Raw genomic sequence first — 16,017 nt, 5'->3', positions numbered from 1 at the left:
TGCTCCTAATTATGAACCAGACTTGTGGAGGTCTAAAAAGAAAATCTGAGGTCGTGGCTGATTTCTTTTGATTTTCCCATGATGTCAAGCAAAGAGGCACTGAGGTTGAAGGTAGGCCTTGAAATACACCCACAGGTACACCTCCAATTGACTCAAAGTATGTCAATTAGCCTGTCAGAAGCTTCTAAAGTCATGACATCATTTTCTGGAATTTCCAAGCTGTTTAAAGGCACAGTCAACTTAGTGTATGTAAACTTCTGACCCACTGGAATTGTGATAGAGTGAATTCTAAGTGAAATAATCTGTCTGTATACAATTGTTGGAAAAATTACTTGTTTCATGCACAAAGTAGATGTCCTAACCAACATCCCAAAACTATAGTTTGTTAACAAGAAATTTGTGGAGTGGTTGAAAAATGAGTTTCAATGACTCCAACCTAAGTGTATGTAAACTTCCGACTTCAACTGTATATAAGTGTTCTACTTCCTCTCCCCCTCTCAGGCAGAGCCAGTGATCCTGGACCTTCGGGACCTGTTCCAGCTCATCTATCAGATCAAACAGAGAGAGGAGATGGAGAAGAAAGCCCAGAAGGACAAACAGTGTGAACAGGCTGTGTACCAGGTACACACACACACAATACACACAATGTTTACTATCTGATTATTGTTGGTGCTGCTGCCTGATCTTCTTCCCTCTCTCCTTTCTCCCCCTCTCCATCCATCTCTATGTCTTCAGACTATTCTGGAGGAAGATTTGGAGGATCCTGTCTACCAGGTAACTTCTAAACACTAATCAGAATGCTTCTCTATGCTCTCTATCCAATCAGTATGTTTCTTTTTAATGCTTCTTTCAATCTCCTTGCCTGTTTATCTGTGTCTGTGGGGAGTTGTGGGGGAGTCCCAGGATTATTTTCAGATGAATGGAGGTGTGTGTGAAGTTTTCTGGGATTGTTTGCGGGCGAGACTTACAGATGCTTCTGTCTGACCAATCACATCTTTGCACCATATTCTCAGCCTGTCCTTTTTCTTCAATTCCTATTTCCTATTTTTCTCTTTATTCCTCCTCTCCTCTCCCTGCTGCCTGTGTTGTAGTACATTGTGTTTGAGGCGGGACACGAGCCCATCGGCGACCAATCAGAAGAGAGCATTTATCAGGTACAAGCCTCTCCTCTCTGCTTGGATCGGATTGGTGGAGTTGTGTGAGTGATAGGAGCAGGGTTCCAATGGGATAGAGATGATTTGAGAATACCCTCAGGGTCATTCCATGTAATTTCAACTAGCCATTTCAACAAGCCATCTCAGATTGTTCTGAAATTGTTTTTTCGTAGTTAGAAAAAGATAACATTGGCATTCCTGCAATGTTCTTTTGTTGACATTTAATTAGATCTCTGAGAAATTAAGGTAATTTGATTGCACCCAAATTGGCCCTTCAAATGTATAGGATTGATATAATATTCAATACATATAGTACCTATCATCCAATTTGGGCCCCAAAAAATTCTAACATTGAGTAGCTCCATACTACTTGTAAGACAGAGAACTGATACTATATATACGTTGTTGTGGTGGAATTGCCGTGGGATGTCCATGAGTGGCTTTTGACCATTTCTTTAGATTCCTCATGTTTAACTCATTGTTAGAAAAACGTTTGGTCCAAATCGGATGTTAGGTACTATATTTATTAAGTATTATATTAATCGTATACATTTAAATGGCCAATTTGGGTGCCATCAAATTACCTTAATTTCTCAGAGATCAAATTTTATTTCAACAAAATAATGTTGCAGGAATGCTAATGTTATCTGTTTCTAACAACAACAACAAATTTCAGAACAATCTAAGATGATGGGTGTCAAAATCCTCTTTTTTGTTTTTGAGGTGGAACGACCCCTCACCTACAGCTTCACTATTGACAGACTCACCACTGAAACCTGAGAGAAAAACTAACACACATGCATGAGTAAGGCAGACCCCTCCTCCTTCCCCTTCCTCCCTCTTTTTCTGAGGAGATGAAGGAGGGAGTGGGAAAGAGAGATTAATCACCAGGCCCTTGCTTGATCTTTCAAAATAATAGAATGAAAATAGAGCATGCTCTAACACACACACACGCAAGAAGACGTGTTAGAATCGTGCAACAGAGAAACCAACAGATGAATAAAGATGTCTGCCTCTGGAAATAAACAACCAGAGAGATGGAGAGATGAAGAAGGATGAGAGAGGAAATAAACAAGAGAAGGAGAAGAGGAGAGCGAGGGATTAGGAAAGAGGGAGGAGAGATGGAGGGAGGAGAGATGGAGAGAGTACTCAGGCGGTGGTAGTTATCTGTGGTAGTTATCTGTGGTAGTCAGACTGTCCCATCACATTTTTATTAACGTTTCCATTCCATTAACGTTTCCACAGCAGATCAGTCAGGTGGATTAGTTTGATAGTCTTACACTTCAGGGACAATCAATCATCAGTCAATAGAAGAAAACGCAAATGAAACATATAGAGACATTTCCTGTATCAATCTGTCTGTCTGTCTCAAAAGTCCACAGAGTAGTTGCCAAGAGTAGTGGCCAAGAGTAGTGCACTACATGATGAATGTGGTGTCATTTGAGACAAAGCCACAGACAGACAGACAGACAGACCAGTTTATTACTCTCTCTGTGGTAAGACCACATTGATCCACTTTATTGGAGAGGGAGAAGTGGGGGACTTAGCTGGGAGAGAGAGAGAGCTGTTCATACATATCAGACTGATACTCTAAATGAAGCCTCAACTCATATATTTGAATGCAGATTACATCACTCATTCTCTCTCTCGCACGAATGCACGTACGCACATGCGCAAACACGCGCACACACACCCTCAGATGCAAGCTATAAGGGACAATAATGTCCAGGCTTTAGTCTCTATATATTTGGCTGTAAGGATTTATTTTATAGTCTTGTATTGCTTTGGTATTTACTACAATTGGTACTTTCTGGTACATTAAAAATGAAGGTTGTCATGGTAACAAAAGCTAACGTGTGGTTGGTGGGCTTTGTGGTGATTGGTTGGTTGTCCAGGTTCCGACCAGCCAACAGAAGGAGGGGGTATATGACGTCCCCAAGAGACACCCAGTGAGTCCAGCTGTGTGTGCCTGTCCCCCTTTTGTGTCCCCCTTGGTGCTATGGTGTGTCCTGTGGATACTCTGTGGTGTGGCTTTGTGGTGGTGCTGGTCGGAGTCACTGTATGTGGATAGGAGTGGGTTTGGGTGGGGTTTGCTCTGTGCTAGGCGCTGGTTGTGTGTGTGTGTGTGTGTGTGTGTGTGTGTGTGTGTGTGTGTGTGTGTGTGTGTGTGTGTGTGTGTGTGTGTGTGTGTGTGTGTGTGTGTGTGTGTGTGTGTGTGTGTGTGTGTGTGTGTGCGCATTGCATGCAGTGTGGTGTCGTGGTGATGCATGGCTGGCTGTGGTCTGCTGGTGAACGAACATACATGATCTGACAATACTAGAACGAAAGATATTGGTAAGAGAGAGTGTGTGTATGTGCACGCCTTTGTGTGTGTGTGAGTGTCATCCCAGTTGACCTTGATCGTGGTCAGGATGCAACGTAACTCTCCATGTCCTTTATGATCTTATTGAACATGGTAGTTAAACATCTCTGTTTCATTAGCTAATAACTCCATCTTCAGAACCACTATAGTAGCTATTCTACACCTGTTACAACTACTCCATCTCTGACACCTGTCTAAAAAACCCGTTCTAAAACTAGAGTGTGAGCCTCACTGTCTGTGTAGAAATTTCTCAATCTGCCACCTTCCTCCTATACTCTCCCTGGTCTCTCCTAGCTCACACTACAGAACACACACACACACACACACACACACACACACACACACACACTGTGCACTGTCGTAATCAGACGGTATGGGTTATGGCTGTCGATTTTGTCTTGTGCTGCTTTTGAGGCTTATGGTATTTACCAGTGAGATCCCACAGCCCTACTGCTCTCCTTAACCACCCCACAACACCGACACCTATTGGCTTTGTGTTTGATACATACCTGTGTGTGTCTGGTGTTATAATACGGTGCTATGGCCAGTAGGGTCTGAAACCTCTGTCTAAACCATATGCGTCACGATTATTTAGTCTGTCGCCTTCTGTCTCTCAATGCTATTAACCAATAATAAACCAATAACACACAGCCACACACACACACACACACACACACACACACACACACACATAAAACAGACAAGTACGACTTCAATCTCCTGAGTCCTTGACCCTGTGTGAGTTTACACAGTCTGTTGATTCAACAGAGGTCAGCCAATTGTCATCTGGCAATGAAGGACAAGTAGGCTAGTGTGCGTGTGCATGCGTGCATCCATGCGTGTGTGTGTGTGTCTGTGTTCAGTGAGACAGGAGCTCAGGGAGGTGGGTGTTAATTAAGGGGGCTGCATTAATCGTATGCAAAACCATGCCCATGCTAATTACTGTTTCCTCAGAGACCAATAATTGAAAGGTGGTTGTCGCAGTGATGAGGAGAAAGGGATGGGCAGAGAGAGAGAGTGAGATGGATAGAAGAGGGCAGGAATCTGTGTAATGAGGAGTGTGTGCGTGCATGCGTGGCTATATAAAGGGGGTACCGAGTCATGTGAGGGGCTACATGTTAGTTGAGGTAATATGTACATGTAGATAGGGGTAAAGTGACTACCCTGTCTCCATATGTCTGTATTTGTTTGAGTGTATGATACATCATGTCTGTGTTTCTATCCTACCCTCCATCCATATGGCTGAATGGTCATCATCATCACCAACAATAACATCATCACCAACATCATCCATCATCAACAAGCACACCATCATTATCAACATCATCATCACCAACAACATCATCAACAAAAACAACATCATCAACAAAACATCATCAACAACATAATCATCAACAACGTCATCACCAACAACATCATCCATCATCATCACCAACAACAACATCATCACCAATAACATCATCACCAACAACATCACCAACAACAAAATCATCATTGTCAACATCATCACCAACACTATCATCATCACCATCACCAACAACATCATCATTAACAACATCATCACCAACAACAATATCATCATCATAACCAATGCCCATCATCATCACCAACATCCATAAACATCATCACCACCAACATCATCATCATCACCCCCAACATCCATCATCATCACCAACAACAACATCATCACCACCAACAACATCATCATCATCAAAAACAACATCATCATCACCAACAACATCATTTTCACCACCAACAACATCATCGCCAACAACAGTTTCACCAACAACATCAAACAACATCATCATCACCAACAACATCCTCATCACAACACCATCACCAATAACAACATCATCCTCACCAACAACACCATCATCACCAACAACATCATCATCATCACCACCAACATCATCATCACAACACCATCACCAATAACAACATCATCCTCACCAACAACACCCTCATCACCAACATCATCATCATCGCCAACAACATCATCATCAGCAACATCAGCATTTTCAACATCATAATCATCACCACCAACAACAACATCATCATCACCAACAACTACATCATCATCACCAACAACATCATCAACAACAACATCCATTGTCACCAACAACAACATCATCAAAATCATCATCATCACCAACATCATCACCAACATCATCATCAGCAACAACAACATTATCATTAACAACATCATCATCACCAACAACATCATTATATTCATCATCACCAACAACATCACCAATGACATCATCACCAGCGACATCATCAACAACAACATAATCACCACCAATAACAACATCAACAACAGCATCACCACCAACATCATCATCACCAACATCATCACAAAACATCTTCGCCAACAACAACATTCGTCATCATCAACATCATCACCAACACTATCATCATCACCAACACAACACTATCATCATCACCAACATCACCAACATCATCACAACAATAACTTCATCATCAACAACTTCATCATCGTCATCACCAACAACCATCATCATCACCAACAACATCATCATCATCCCCAACATCATCAACATCACCATCATCACCAACAACATCATCATCACCACCAAAAACATCATCACCAACAACATCACCAATATCAACATCTCCAACAACAATTTCATCAACAACAACACCAACAACATCACCAACAACAGCATCACCAACAACATCATTATATTGATCATCACCAACAACGTCATCACCAACAACAACATCATCACCAACAAAAACATAATTATATTGACTATCACCAACAACATCATCACCAACAACATCAAAACCAACAACATCATCACCAACAACAACATCATCACCAACAACAACATAATTATATTGATTATCACCAACAACATCATCACCAACAACATCATCACCAACAACATCATCACCAACATCATCATTATCACAACACCATCATCACCAATAACAACATCATCCTCAGCAACATCATCATCAGCAACATCATCACCAACAGCAACATCGCCACCAACAACATCAACATCATCAACAACAACAACATCCATCGTCACCAACAACATCATCATCACCAACAACATCATAATCAGCAACATCATCAAAATCATCATCATCACCAACATCAACATCATCAACAACAACAACATCCATCGTCACCAACAACATCATCATCACCAACAACATCATAATCAGCAACATCATCAAAATCATCATCATCACCAACATCATCATCATCACCAACAACATCATCATCAGCATCAACATCCTCACCAACATTCATCGCCAACATCATCAACATACTCATAACCATCATCATCAACAAAACATAATCACCAACAACAACATACTCATAACCATCATCATCAACAAAACATCATCATCACCAACAACATCAACAACATCATCACCAACAACATCATCACCAACAACAACATCATCACCAACAAAAACATAATTATATTGACTATCACCAACAACATCAAAACCAACAACATCATCACCAACAACAACATCATCACCAACAACAACATAATTATATTGATTATCACCAACAACATCATCACCAACAACATCATCATCAGCAACATCATCACCAACAGCAACATCGCCACCAACAACATCAACATCATCAACAACAACAACATCCATCGTCACCAACAACATCATCATCACCAACAACATCATAATCAGCAACATCATCAAAATCATCATCATCACCAACATCAACATCATCAACAACAACAACATCCATCGTCACCAACAACATCATCATCACCAACAACATCATAATCAGCAACATCATCAAAATCATCATCATCACCAACATCATCATCATCACCAACAACATCATCATCAGCATCAACATCCTCACCAACATTCATCGCCAACATCATCAACATACTCATAACCATCATCATCAACAAAACATAATCACCAACAACAACATACTCATAACCATCATCATCAACAAAACATCATCATCACCAACAACATCAACAACATCATCACCAACAACATCATCACCAACAACAACATCATCACCAACAAAAACATAATTATATTGACTATCACCAACAACATCAAAACCAACAACATCATCACCAACAACAACATCATCACCAACAACAACATAATTATATTGATTATCACCAACAACATCATCACCAACAACATCATCACCAACAACATCATCACCAACAACATCATCATCATCACAACACCATCATCACCAATAACAACATCATCCTGACCAACATCATCACCAGCAGCAACATCGTCACCAACAACATCATCATCACAACACCATCATCACCAATAACATCATCATCACCAACAACATCATCATCATCAGCAACATCATCACCAACAACAACATCATCATCAAATACAACATCATCGCCACCAACACCATCATCATCACCACCACCATCATCATCATCACAAACATCATCATCAACAACATCATCACTACCTTATCAACATCATCACTACCTTATCATCATCATCATCATCACCAACAACATTACCAACAACCTCATCATCATCACAACACCATCATCACCAATAACAACATCATCATCACCAACATCATCATCATCAGCAACATCATCACCAACAACAACATCATCATCAAATACAACATCATCACCACCAACATCAACAACAACAACAACATCCATCGTCACCAACAACATCATCATCACCAACAACATCATAATCAGCAACATCATCAAAATCATCATCATCACCAACATCAACATCATCAACAACAACAACATCCATCGTCACCAACAACATCATCATCACCAACAACATCATAATCAGCAACATCATCAAAATCATCATCATCACCAACATCATCATCACCAACAACATCATCATCAGCATCAACATCATCACCAACATTCATCGCCAACATCATCAACATACTCATAACCATCATCATCAACAAAACATAATCACCAACAACAACATACTCATAACCATCATCATCAACAAAACATCATCATCACCAACAACATCAACAACAACATCATCACCAACAACAACATCATCACCAACAAAAACATAATTATATTGACTATCACCAACAACATCATCACCAACAACATCAAAACCAACAACATCATCACCAACAACAACATCATCACCAACAGCAACATCGTCACCAACAACATCATCATCATCACAACACCATCATCACCAATAACAACATCATCATCACCAACAACATCATCATCATCAGCAACATCATCACCAACAACAACATCATCATCAAATACAACATCATCGCCACCAACACCATCATCATCACCACCACCATCATCATCATCACAAACATCATCAACAACATCATCACTACCTTATCAACATCATCACTACCTTATCATCATCATCATCATCACCAACAACATTACCAACAACATCATCATCACCGACAACATCATCATCTTAATTACCAACAGCAACATCATCACCAACAACATCATAATCAGCAACATCACCAAAAACAACATCATAAAATCATCATCATCACCAACATCATCATCATCACCAACATCATCATCAGCATCAACATCATCACCAACATTCATCACCAACATCATCAACATACTCATAACCATAACCATCAACAAAACATAATCACCAACAACAACATACTCATAACCATCATCATCAACAAAACATCATCATCATCACCAACAACATCAACAACATACTCATCACCATCATCACCAACATCATCATGATCAACAACATCATCCTCACCAACAACATCACCATCATTACCAACATCATTATCACCACCAACAACATCATCACCAACAGCATCATCACCAACACCACCTACATCATCGCCACAACACCATCATCATCACAAACATCATCATCATCACCAACAACATCATCACTACCTTATCAACATCATCACTACCTTATCATCATCATCACCAACAACAACATCACCAACAACATCATCATCACTGACAACATCATCATCTTAATTACCAAACAGCAACATCATCAACAGCAACCTCACCAAAAACAACATCTTCAACTACAACATCATCAACATCATCACCAACATCATCATCACCAACAACATCATCGTCATCATCACCAACAACTACTTCAACATCACCAACAACATTATAAACACCAACATCAACACCACCAACAACATCATCACCAACAACAACGCCATTAGATTAGCCATCACCAACAACAACATCACCAAACACATCATCACCAACGACATCATCACTACTTTATCATCATCACCAACAACATCATCATCATAATCATCACCAACAACATCATCACCAACAACAACGCCATTATATTAATCATCAACATCATCACCAACAACATCATCCTCACCAATGACATCATCACTACCTTATCATCATCACCAACAACATCATCACCAACAACATCATTATTAACCCCAACAACATCATCACCACCAACATCATCATCAACATCACTAACAAACATCACCACTACCTTATCATCATCACCACCAACAACATCATCATCATAATCATCACCAACAACATCATCACCAACAACGCCATTTTATTAACCATCAACAATAACATCACCAATGACATCATCACTACCTTATCTTCATCACCAACAACAACATCATCACCAACAACATCATTATCATCCCCAACATCATCACCACCACCAACATCATCATCATCGTCAACATCACCAACAACATCATCACTACATCATCATCATCACCAACAACATCATCATCATCATCATCACCAACAACATCATCATCAACATCACCAACAACAACAACATCACCAACAACGTCATCATCATAATCACCAACAGCAACATCATCACCACCACCAACAACATCACCAATAACAACATCATCAGCATCATTATCACCAACAATAACATCATCATCACCAACAACCTCATCATCATCATCATCACCAACAACATCATCATCACCAACAACATCATCATCACCAACAACAACATTATCAACAACAACATTACCATCAACAACAACATTACCAACAACAACAACATTACCACCAACAACAACATCATCACCAACAATAGCATCATCACCAACAATAACATCATCATCACCAACATCAACATCATCACAAACAACGTCATCATAACCAACATCTTCATCATCACCCAAATAAAATCATTGTCATCACCAACAACCACATCATCATTATTATCATCACCAACAACAACATCATCATCACCAACATCATCATCACCACCAACAACATCTTCATCACCAACAACAACATCATCACAAACAACACCATTATAACCAACATCATCATCACCCAAACAAAATCATTGTCATCACCAACAACAACATCATCATCATCACCAACAACAACATCATCATCATCATCACCAACAACAACATCATCATCACCAACAACATTATCACCAACAACATCATCACCAACAACAACATCATCCTCAATAAAAACAGCAACCAGTGGAGAGCCACTCACTGATATATGAAGGACTGACCTGCTCAACTCTAGTCTTCATAAACCTCTTGGTGCAGCCTGACAGGGTTATAAGGGCAATACAAATGATAGATGAGAAAATGCACACTCACTGAAAGTTCTTTGTTTAAGAAATGTTATTTTTATAACCTCTGCTGCTACTAATGAATGTAAAACGACAGTATCTAAAGACTGAAGGAAGAGAGGGGGAGGGTGGTGGGGGGTAGAGAGAGATGGAAAGAGTGAGAGGAAGAGAGGGGGAGAGAGGAGGGTCATTAGAGCTGCAATGAATGTCAAATAGACATCATAGAGACAGAGAAGATGGGGAGAGAGGAAGGTGGTGAGGTCAGAAAGAATGGGATGGAGGGATGGGAGGAGGTGATGGGTCAAGCTTTGGTCATGTCCAACAGAGAGGATCTGACTCACTCCTCTCACAGCTCATTAATAACACAGACAATATACTCAGCTCAGTAATGACCCAACTACGTCACAAATGGCACCCTATTTCCTATTTACTGCACTACTTTTGACTAGGGCCTATGGACAAAAGTAGTGCACTATATTGGGAATAGGGTGCAATTTTGGATGTTGACCCACTCACACAAAGTGATCACACAGTCACGTTAGTAACACACTACAGTGACCACACTGACCACAGGGGCCAGTGACCCTCCCTCAGCTCTGGGAGATTCAGACTAAGAATATCATAGGTGTCAGTAGGTACAGAGTTAAAAGAAAGACAGAATAGCATCAGTGTACAGTATATACAGGATCTCCCTCAGTCAGTAATAGTAGTGTACTTAACTCCTCCTCTCTCCTCCTCTTTCACTAACAGCACAGATACTCCACTCATCTGTATGGCTAGAAACGACACGCTCTCTGATCCATTATCTGATAGATAGAAGTAGAACACACATGCATGCACGCGTGCACACACACACACACACACACACTTTAAGCTTTAGAATATAATAAGAGCGTCATGGTCTATGTGTGACCTATCAGTTTAACTAGCGGAGCCAGAAGGCAGATATTCTAAGAAGCGTTGTTATCTGTGCAGACATTATCCCCAGCGCCCTATACAGCAATATTCTGGAGCTATATGTATCTCTATAGAGGGCTCTGATTAGCCCTATCTTTCATTTATGCTAATCTCTGACCATGTAAAGCCTCACATCCTTAACTAAAAATAGACTCCTTTTTTCTCCGGTCACCACGGGGATAAAGACCTTTATGTTAGAAAGAGACATTTTAAATAGAGATATGAAACAAGGATTTTGAAGAAAGAGAGGTGTACATATGGAGAGATATGAGAGCATATTGAGAGTTCAGAGTAACTTGAATCGGGTTGTCACCTCCACCAATCATATTACTCCATGACATCATCATCTAACGTGTGCCCGTCAGTCTCCCTGTGGCGCTGTTTGATGGTGTCACTGCCACACAGACGTAGGTACCAAGTTGTGTGAGGCATGTTGCGTGTGCCGTCTTCGTGAAAGGTGTTGCATGTGTGTTGGGACATGAAATGCTGTACGTTGCTATTGTAGCCATGACGTCTGACGGCTGTGAACTCTCTTTCTGATTGGCAGAATATCAACCAATTAGAGCTTTTCGGAGACATCTCCACACTCCCGGACATCTACTCCCCCTCCGTGAGTACACCCCCCCCTCCTCCTCCCCTCTCTCTCTCATGACCTTTGACCTGGTTTATCTGACAGAGGAATCATGTTATTGTTTGTACTGGCTGGCAGAACCAAGCATACAGTGTACTGTAGTGTTTTGTGTGTGTGTGTGTGAGTCCGTTTGGCTCCCCTGTGGTAATAAAGTGGTTTTAACCTGTTCCTTTCCCTTTCCCTCCCACCCTAGACCCCTGCCTCTCCAGCCAACACCCTGGACCCGTCTCTGGGCCTGCAGCCCCTCACAGAACTCTTCAACCCCTTCAACCCCGCCTCTGTACCCTCAGGTAGGAACTCATCTCTCCTTTCCTCTTTGCAGCAGAGTTGGAACAAGCAGCTCTGAGAAGAGATGAGTCAGTTATAATGAGTCTGTGTAGTTCTATGAGTTTGGGACTGTCTGAATAAATCTATGCATGATAATGACAGGTTCATTGTGGACGTAATGACCATAGTTCAGTAGGACCATTAAGACACAATATTAACTACAGGCTAAAGTAGGTCACTGTACTGCAGTGGTAAATGGGGTACTCTGTGTGTATGTGTGTGTGCATGTGTATGTGTGTGTGCATGTGTATGTGTGTGTGCTATGTGCATGTGTATAACTCACTCGTCTACTCTCTCTGTCCAGGTTATGTGGCGATGGGAGCGGTACCTACAGGTCAGGTGTGGTCGCAGCAGGCTTTTTCTGCCCAGGCAGGTCCTCTGTTTGGGGTCCAGTCCCCCCTGGGTCAGTCCCTCCCTGTAGCCCAGGTCCTGCCTGGAGGCCAGCCTCTCATCTGGGGCCAGGCCAACCTCTTCCCTGCTACACAGCAGCAGTGGGCCGCTATGACGGGAGCAGGTATATACACACAAACATGTATGTATGCACGCACACACACAGGGATGAACTAACGTGCGCATGCTCTCTCTCTCTCACACACACACACACACACACACACACACACACACACAGGGATGAACTAACGTGCGCACATGCTCTCTCTCTCACACACACACACACACACAGTAAAGTGTATTGTCCTGCATCTAGGGTTCCCTGCTACAGCCTACCTCCCAGCCCAGCCAGGATCTCTGCCTGCCATGTTCCTCCCTGTCAATCAACCCTGTGACAGCCTATCATCTGCCAGCGCTGCCTCTAACCCCGCCCCCTCATCAGCCTCAAGTCCACAGCATGCAGAGAGGCAGCGGCAGAAGATGAGCAAGGTAGGAGAATTGTATTCTATCGATAAAAAAATATAGATATATGCTATTTACCAAGCAAGTCATTGGAGAACCAATTCACATTGATAGTAATGGCCTGGCCAAGACACAAATACAATACTGTCACTTTTTATTGGCCAAAATGTCACAGTGTGTCTTTAACATCTTCTACTCTCTCTGTAGGAGATGTTTAAGGACTTCCAGCTAGCGAAGCCCCCTGCCATGCCTGCTAAGATGGGGGACCAGCACCCCTGTCTAGCTGGGACCTCGGAGGCCTTCAGCTCCTATTTCAGCCGTGTGGGGACCGTCACCGATACAGATTACTGTGACGACTTTGACATCTCTCAGCTCAACCTCACTCCTGTCACCTCCACCACTCCCTCCACTAACTCACGTATGTACACACTCATGGCTGTTTGATTTGTGTTTATATGACTCTCTGTTTGGAAGTTGTCTCCTCCCTTCATCGCTCTACCTTCATTTTTACCTCCCTGTCTTTTTGATTTTCTGTATCTCATTTAATTAGTTGTAATTTGTCATCATCATCAATAAAACTGCAGAGAGACAGTTGCTGGGGAGGTACTTTATCTGATTTCAACTCCAGAAGAATGCTGAATCTCTGTACTTTCATCCCATCTCTCTCCACCCCTTCCCCCTCTCCTCCCCCAGCTCCGACCCCGGCCCCCAGACAGAGTTCTCCATCTAAATCGGCGGCGTCTCACGTTAGTGACCACATTGACCACATCAGTGACCCCCCCACAGACGCCACCGACCCCTCCACAGATGACTCGTTCGGGGAGGTCGAGGGCAGCCCCAGTCGAAGTGGAGAGGAGGATGCGGTGAGTACTTGTGTGTGTGTGTGTGTGTGTGTGTGTGTGTGTGTGTGTGTGTGTGTGTGTGTGTGTGTGTGTGTGTGTGTGTGTGTGTGTGTGTGTGTGTGTGTGGGGCCAGTAAAGTGTTAAATGAGCTGCTGGAGGTGTCAGATAGATCATTAAGATGTTGTTAATGTTAACAGGTAGCTCCATACATCACTTCCTCTATAGCACCCTGTTATTATTCAACTGATGAACTAGTGTCTTTCCTAGGGCAATTCATATTTATTATTTACCTGGATTCAAGAGCGGGAGAGAAGGAGAGAGATAGAGAGAGAGAGAATGAGAAAGTGTGAGGGAGTGAATGAGAGAGAGAGAGAAAGAGAGGGAGGGAGAGAGAGGTAGGTACAGAAACAGTGCTGTGAAACAGAGATACATAGAGAGACAGGAATGGGAAAGCACTGGGGTCACAAACCTGACAATGGTAGAAAAAAACTGAATTGGAAGCGATCTACCATTGCCTTCTACCATTGATTCTGTATGCCAGTCAGTCAATTCCAAAGTACTCTCTCTATCTTCTCTCTCCCCCTGCCCCCCACCCCTCTCTCTCTCTATCTTCTCTCTCCCCCTGCCCCCCACCCCTCTCTCTCTATCTTCTCTCTCCCCCTGCCCCCCACCTCTCTCTCTCTCTCTCTCCTTCTCTCTCCCTCTCTTCTTTCTCCCCCTGCCCCCACCCCTCTCTCTCTCTATCTTCTCTCTCCCCCTGCCCCCCACCCCTCTCTCTCTATCTTCTCTCTCCCCCTGCCCCCCACCTCTCTCTCTCTCCTTCTCTCTCCCTCTCTTCTCTCTCCCCCTGCCCCCACCCCTCTCTCTCTCTCTATCTTCTCTCTCCCCCGGCCCCCCACCCCTCTGTCTCTCTCTCTCTTCTCTCTCTCTCTCTTCTCTCTCTCCCCCTGTCCCCCACCCCTCTCTCTCTCTCCCCCTGCCCCCACCCCCTCTCTCTCTCTCTCTCTCTCTTCTCTCTCCCCCTGCTCCCACCCCACTCTCTCTCTCTCTCTCTCTCTTCTCTCTCCCCCTGCCCCCACCCTGCTCTCTCTCTCTATCTTCTCTCTCCCCCTGCCCCCACCCCTCTCTCTCTCTCGATCTTCTCTCTCCCCCTGCCCCCACCCCTCTCTCTCTCTCTCTGTCTCTCTCCTGTCTCTCTCTGTCTCTCTCTCTCTCTCTCTCTCTCTCTCTCTCTCTCTCTCTCTCTCTCTCTCTCTCTCTCTCGTCTCTCTCTCTCCTCTCTCTCTCTCT

General features: G+C 42.7%; 1 protein-coding gene across 4 annotated transcripts in view; it reads left to right on the top strand.

Moving 5' to 3' along the window:
• LOC109901580 (disabled homolog 1-like) overlaps positions 1-16,017 on the top strand; it is a 98,570-nt gene that overhangs the window by 74,894 nt on the left and 7,659 nt on the right. For 2 of the 4 annotated variants that reach the window (XM_031785907.1, XM_020497578.2), the window contains exons 6-15: positions 502-621; positions 736-774; positions 1,092-1,154; positions 3,050-3,103; positions 12,623-12,685; positions 12,900-12,996; positions 13,338-13,547; positions 13,740-13,912; positions 14,093-14,303; positions 14,579-14,748. In XM_031785907.1, coding sequence (XP_031641767.1) covers positions 502-621; positions 736-774; positions 1,092-1,154; positions 3,050-3,103; positions 12,623-12,685; positions 12,900-12,996; positions 13,338-13,547; positions 13,740-13,912; positions 14,093-14,303; positions 14,579-14,748 — 1,200 coding nt within the window. The remainder of the gene's footprint in view (positions 1-501; positions 622-735; positions 775-1,091; positions 1,155-3,049; positions 3,104-12,622; positions 12,686-12,899; positions 12,997-13,337; positions 13,548-13,739; positions 13,913-14,092; positions 14,304-14,578; positions 14,749-16,017) is intronic. The other 2 variants (XM_031785909.1, XM_031785908.1) reach the window with 2 other exon arrangements.

This window comes from Oncorhynchus kisutch, linkage group LG13 (genome assembly GCF_002021735.2).
Source record: "Oncorhynchus kisutch isolate 150728-3 linkage group LG13, Okis_V2, whole genome shotgun sequence".
In the NCBI taxonomy this organism is placed as follows: domain Eukaryota; kingdom Metazoa; phylum Chordata; class Actinopteri; order Salmoniformes; family Salmonidae; genus Oncorhynchus; species Oncorhynchus kisutch.
This window is presented reverse-complemented; position numbering and strand designations above follow the sequence as displayed.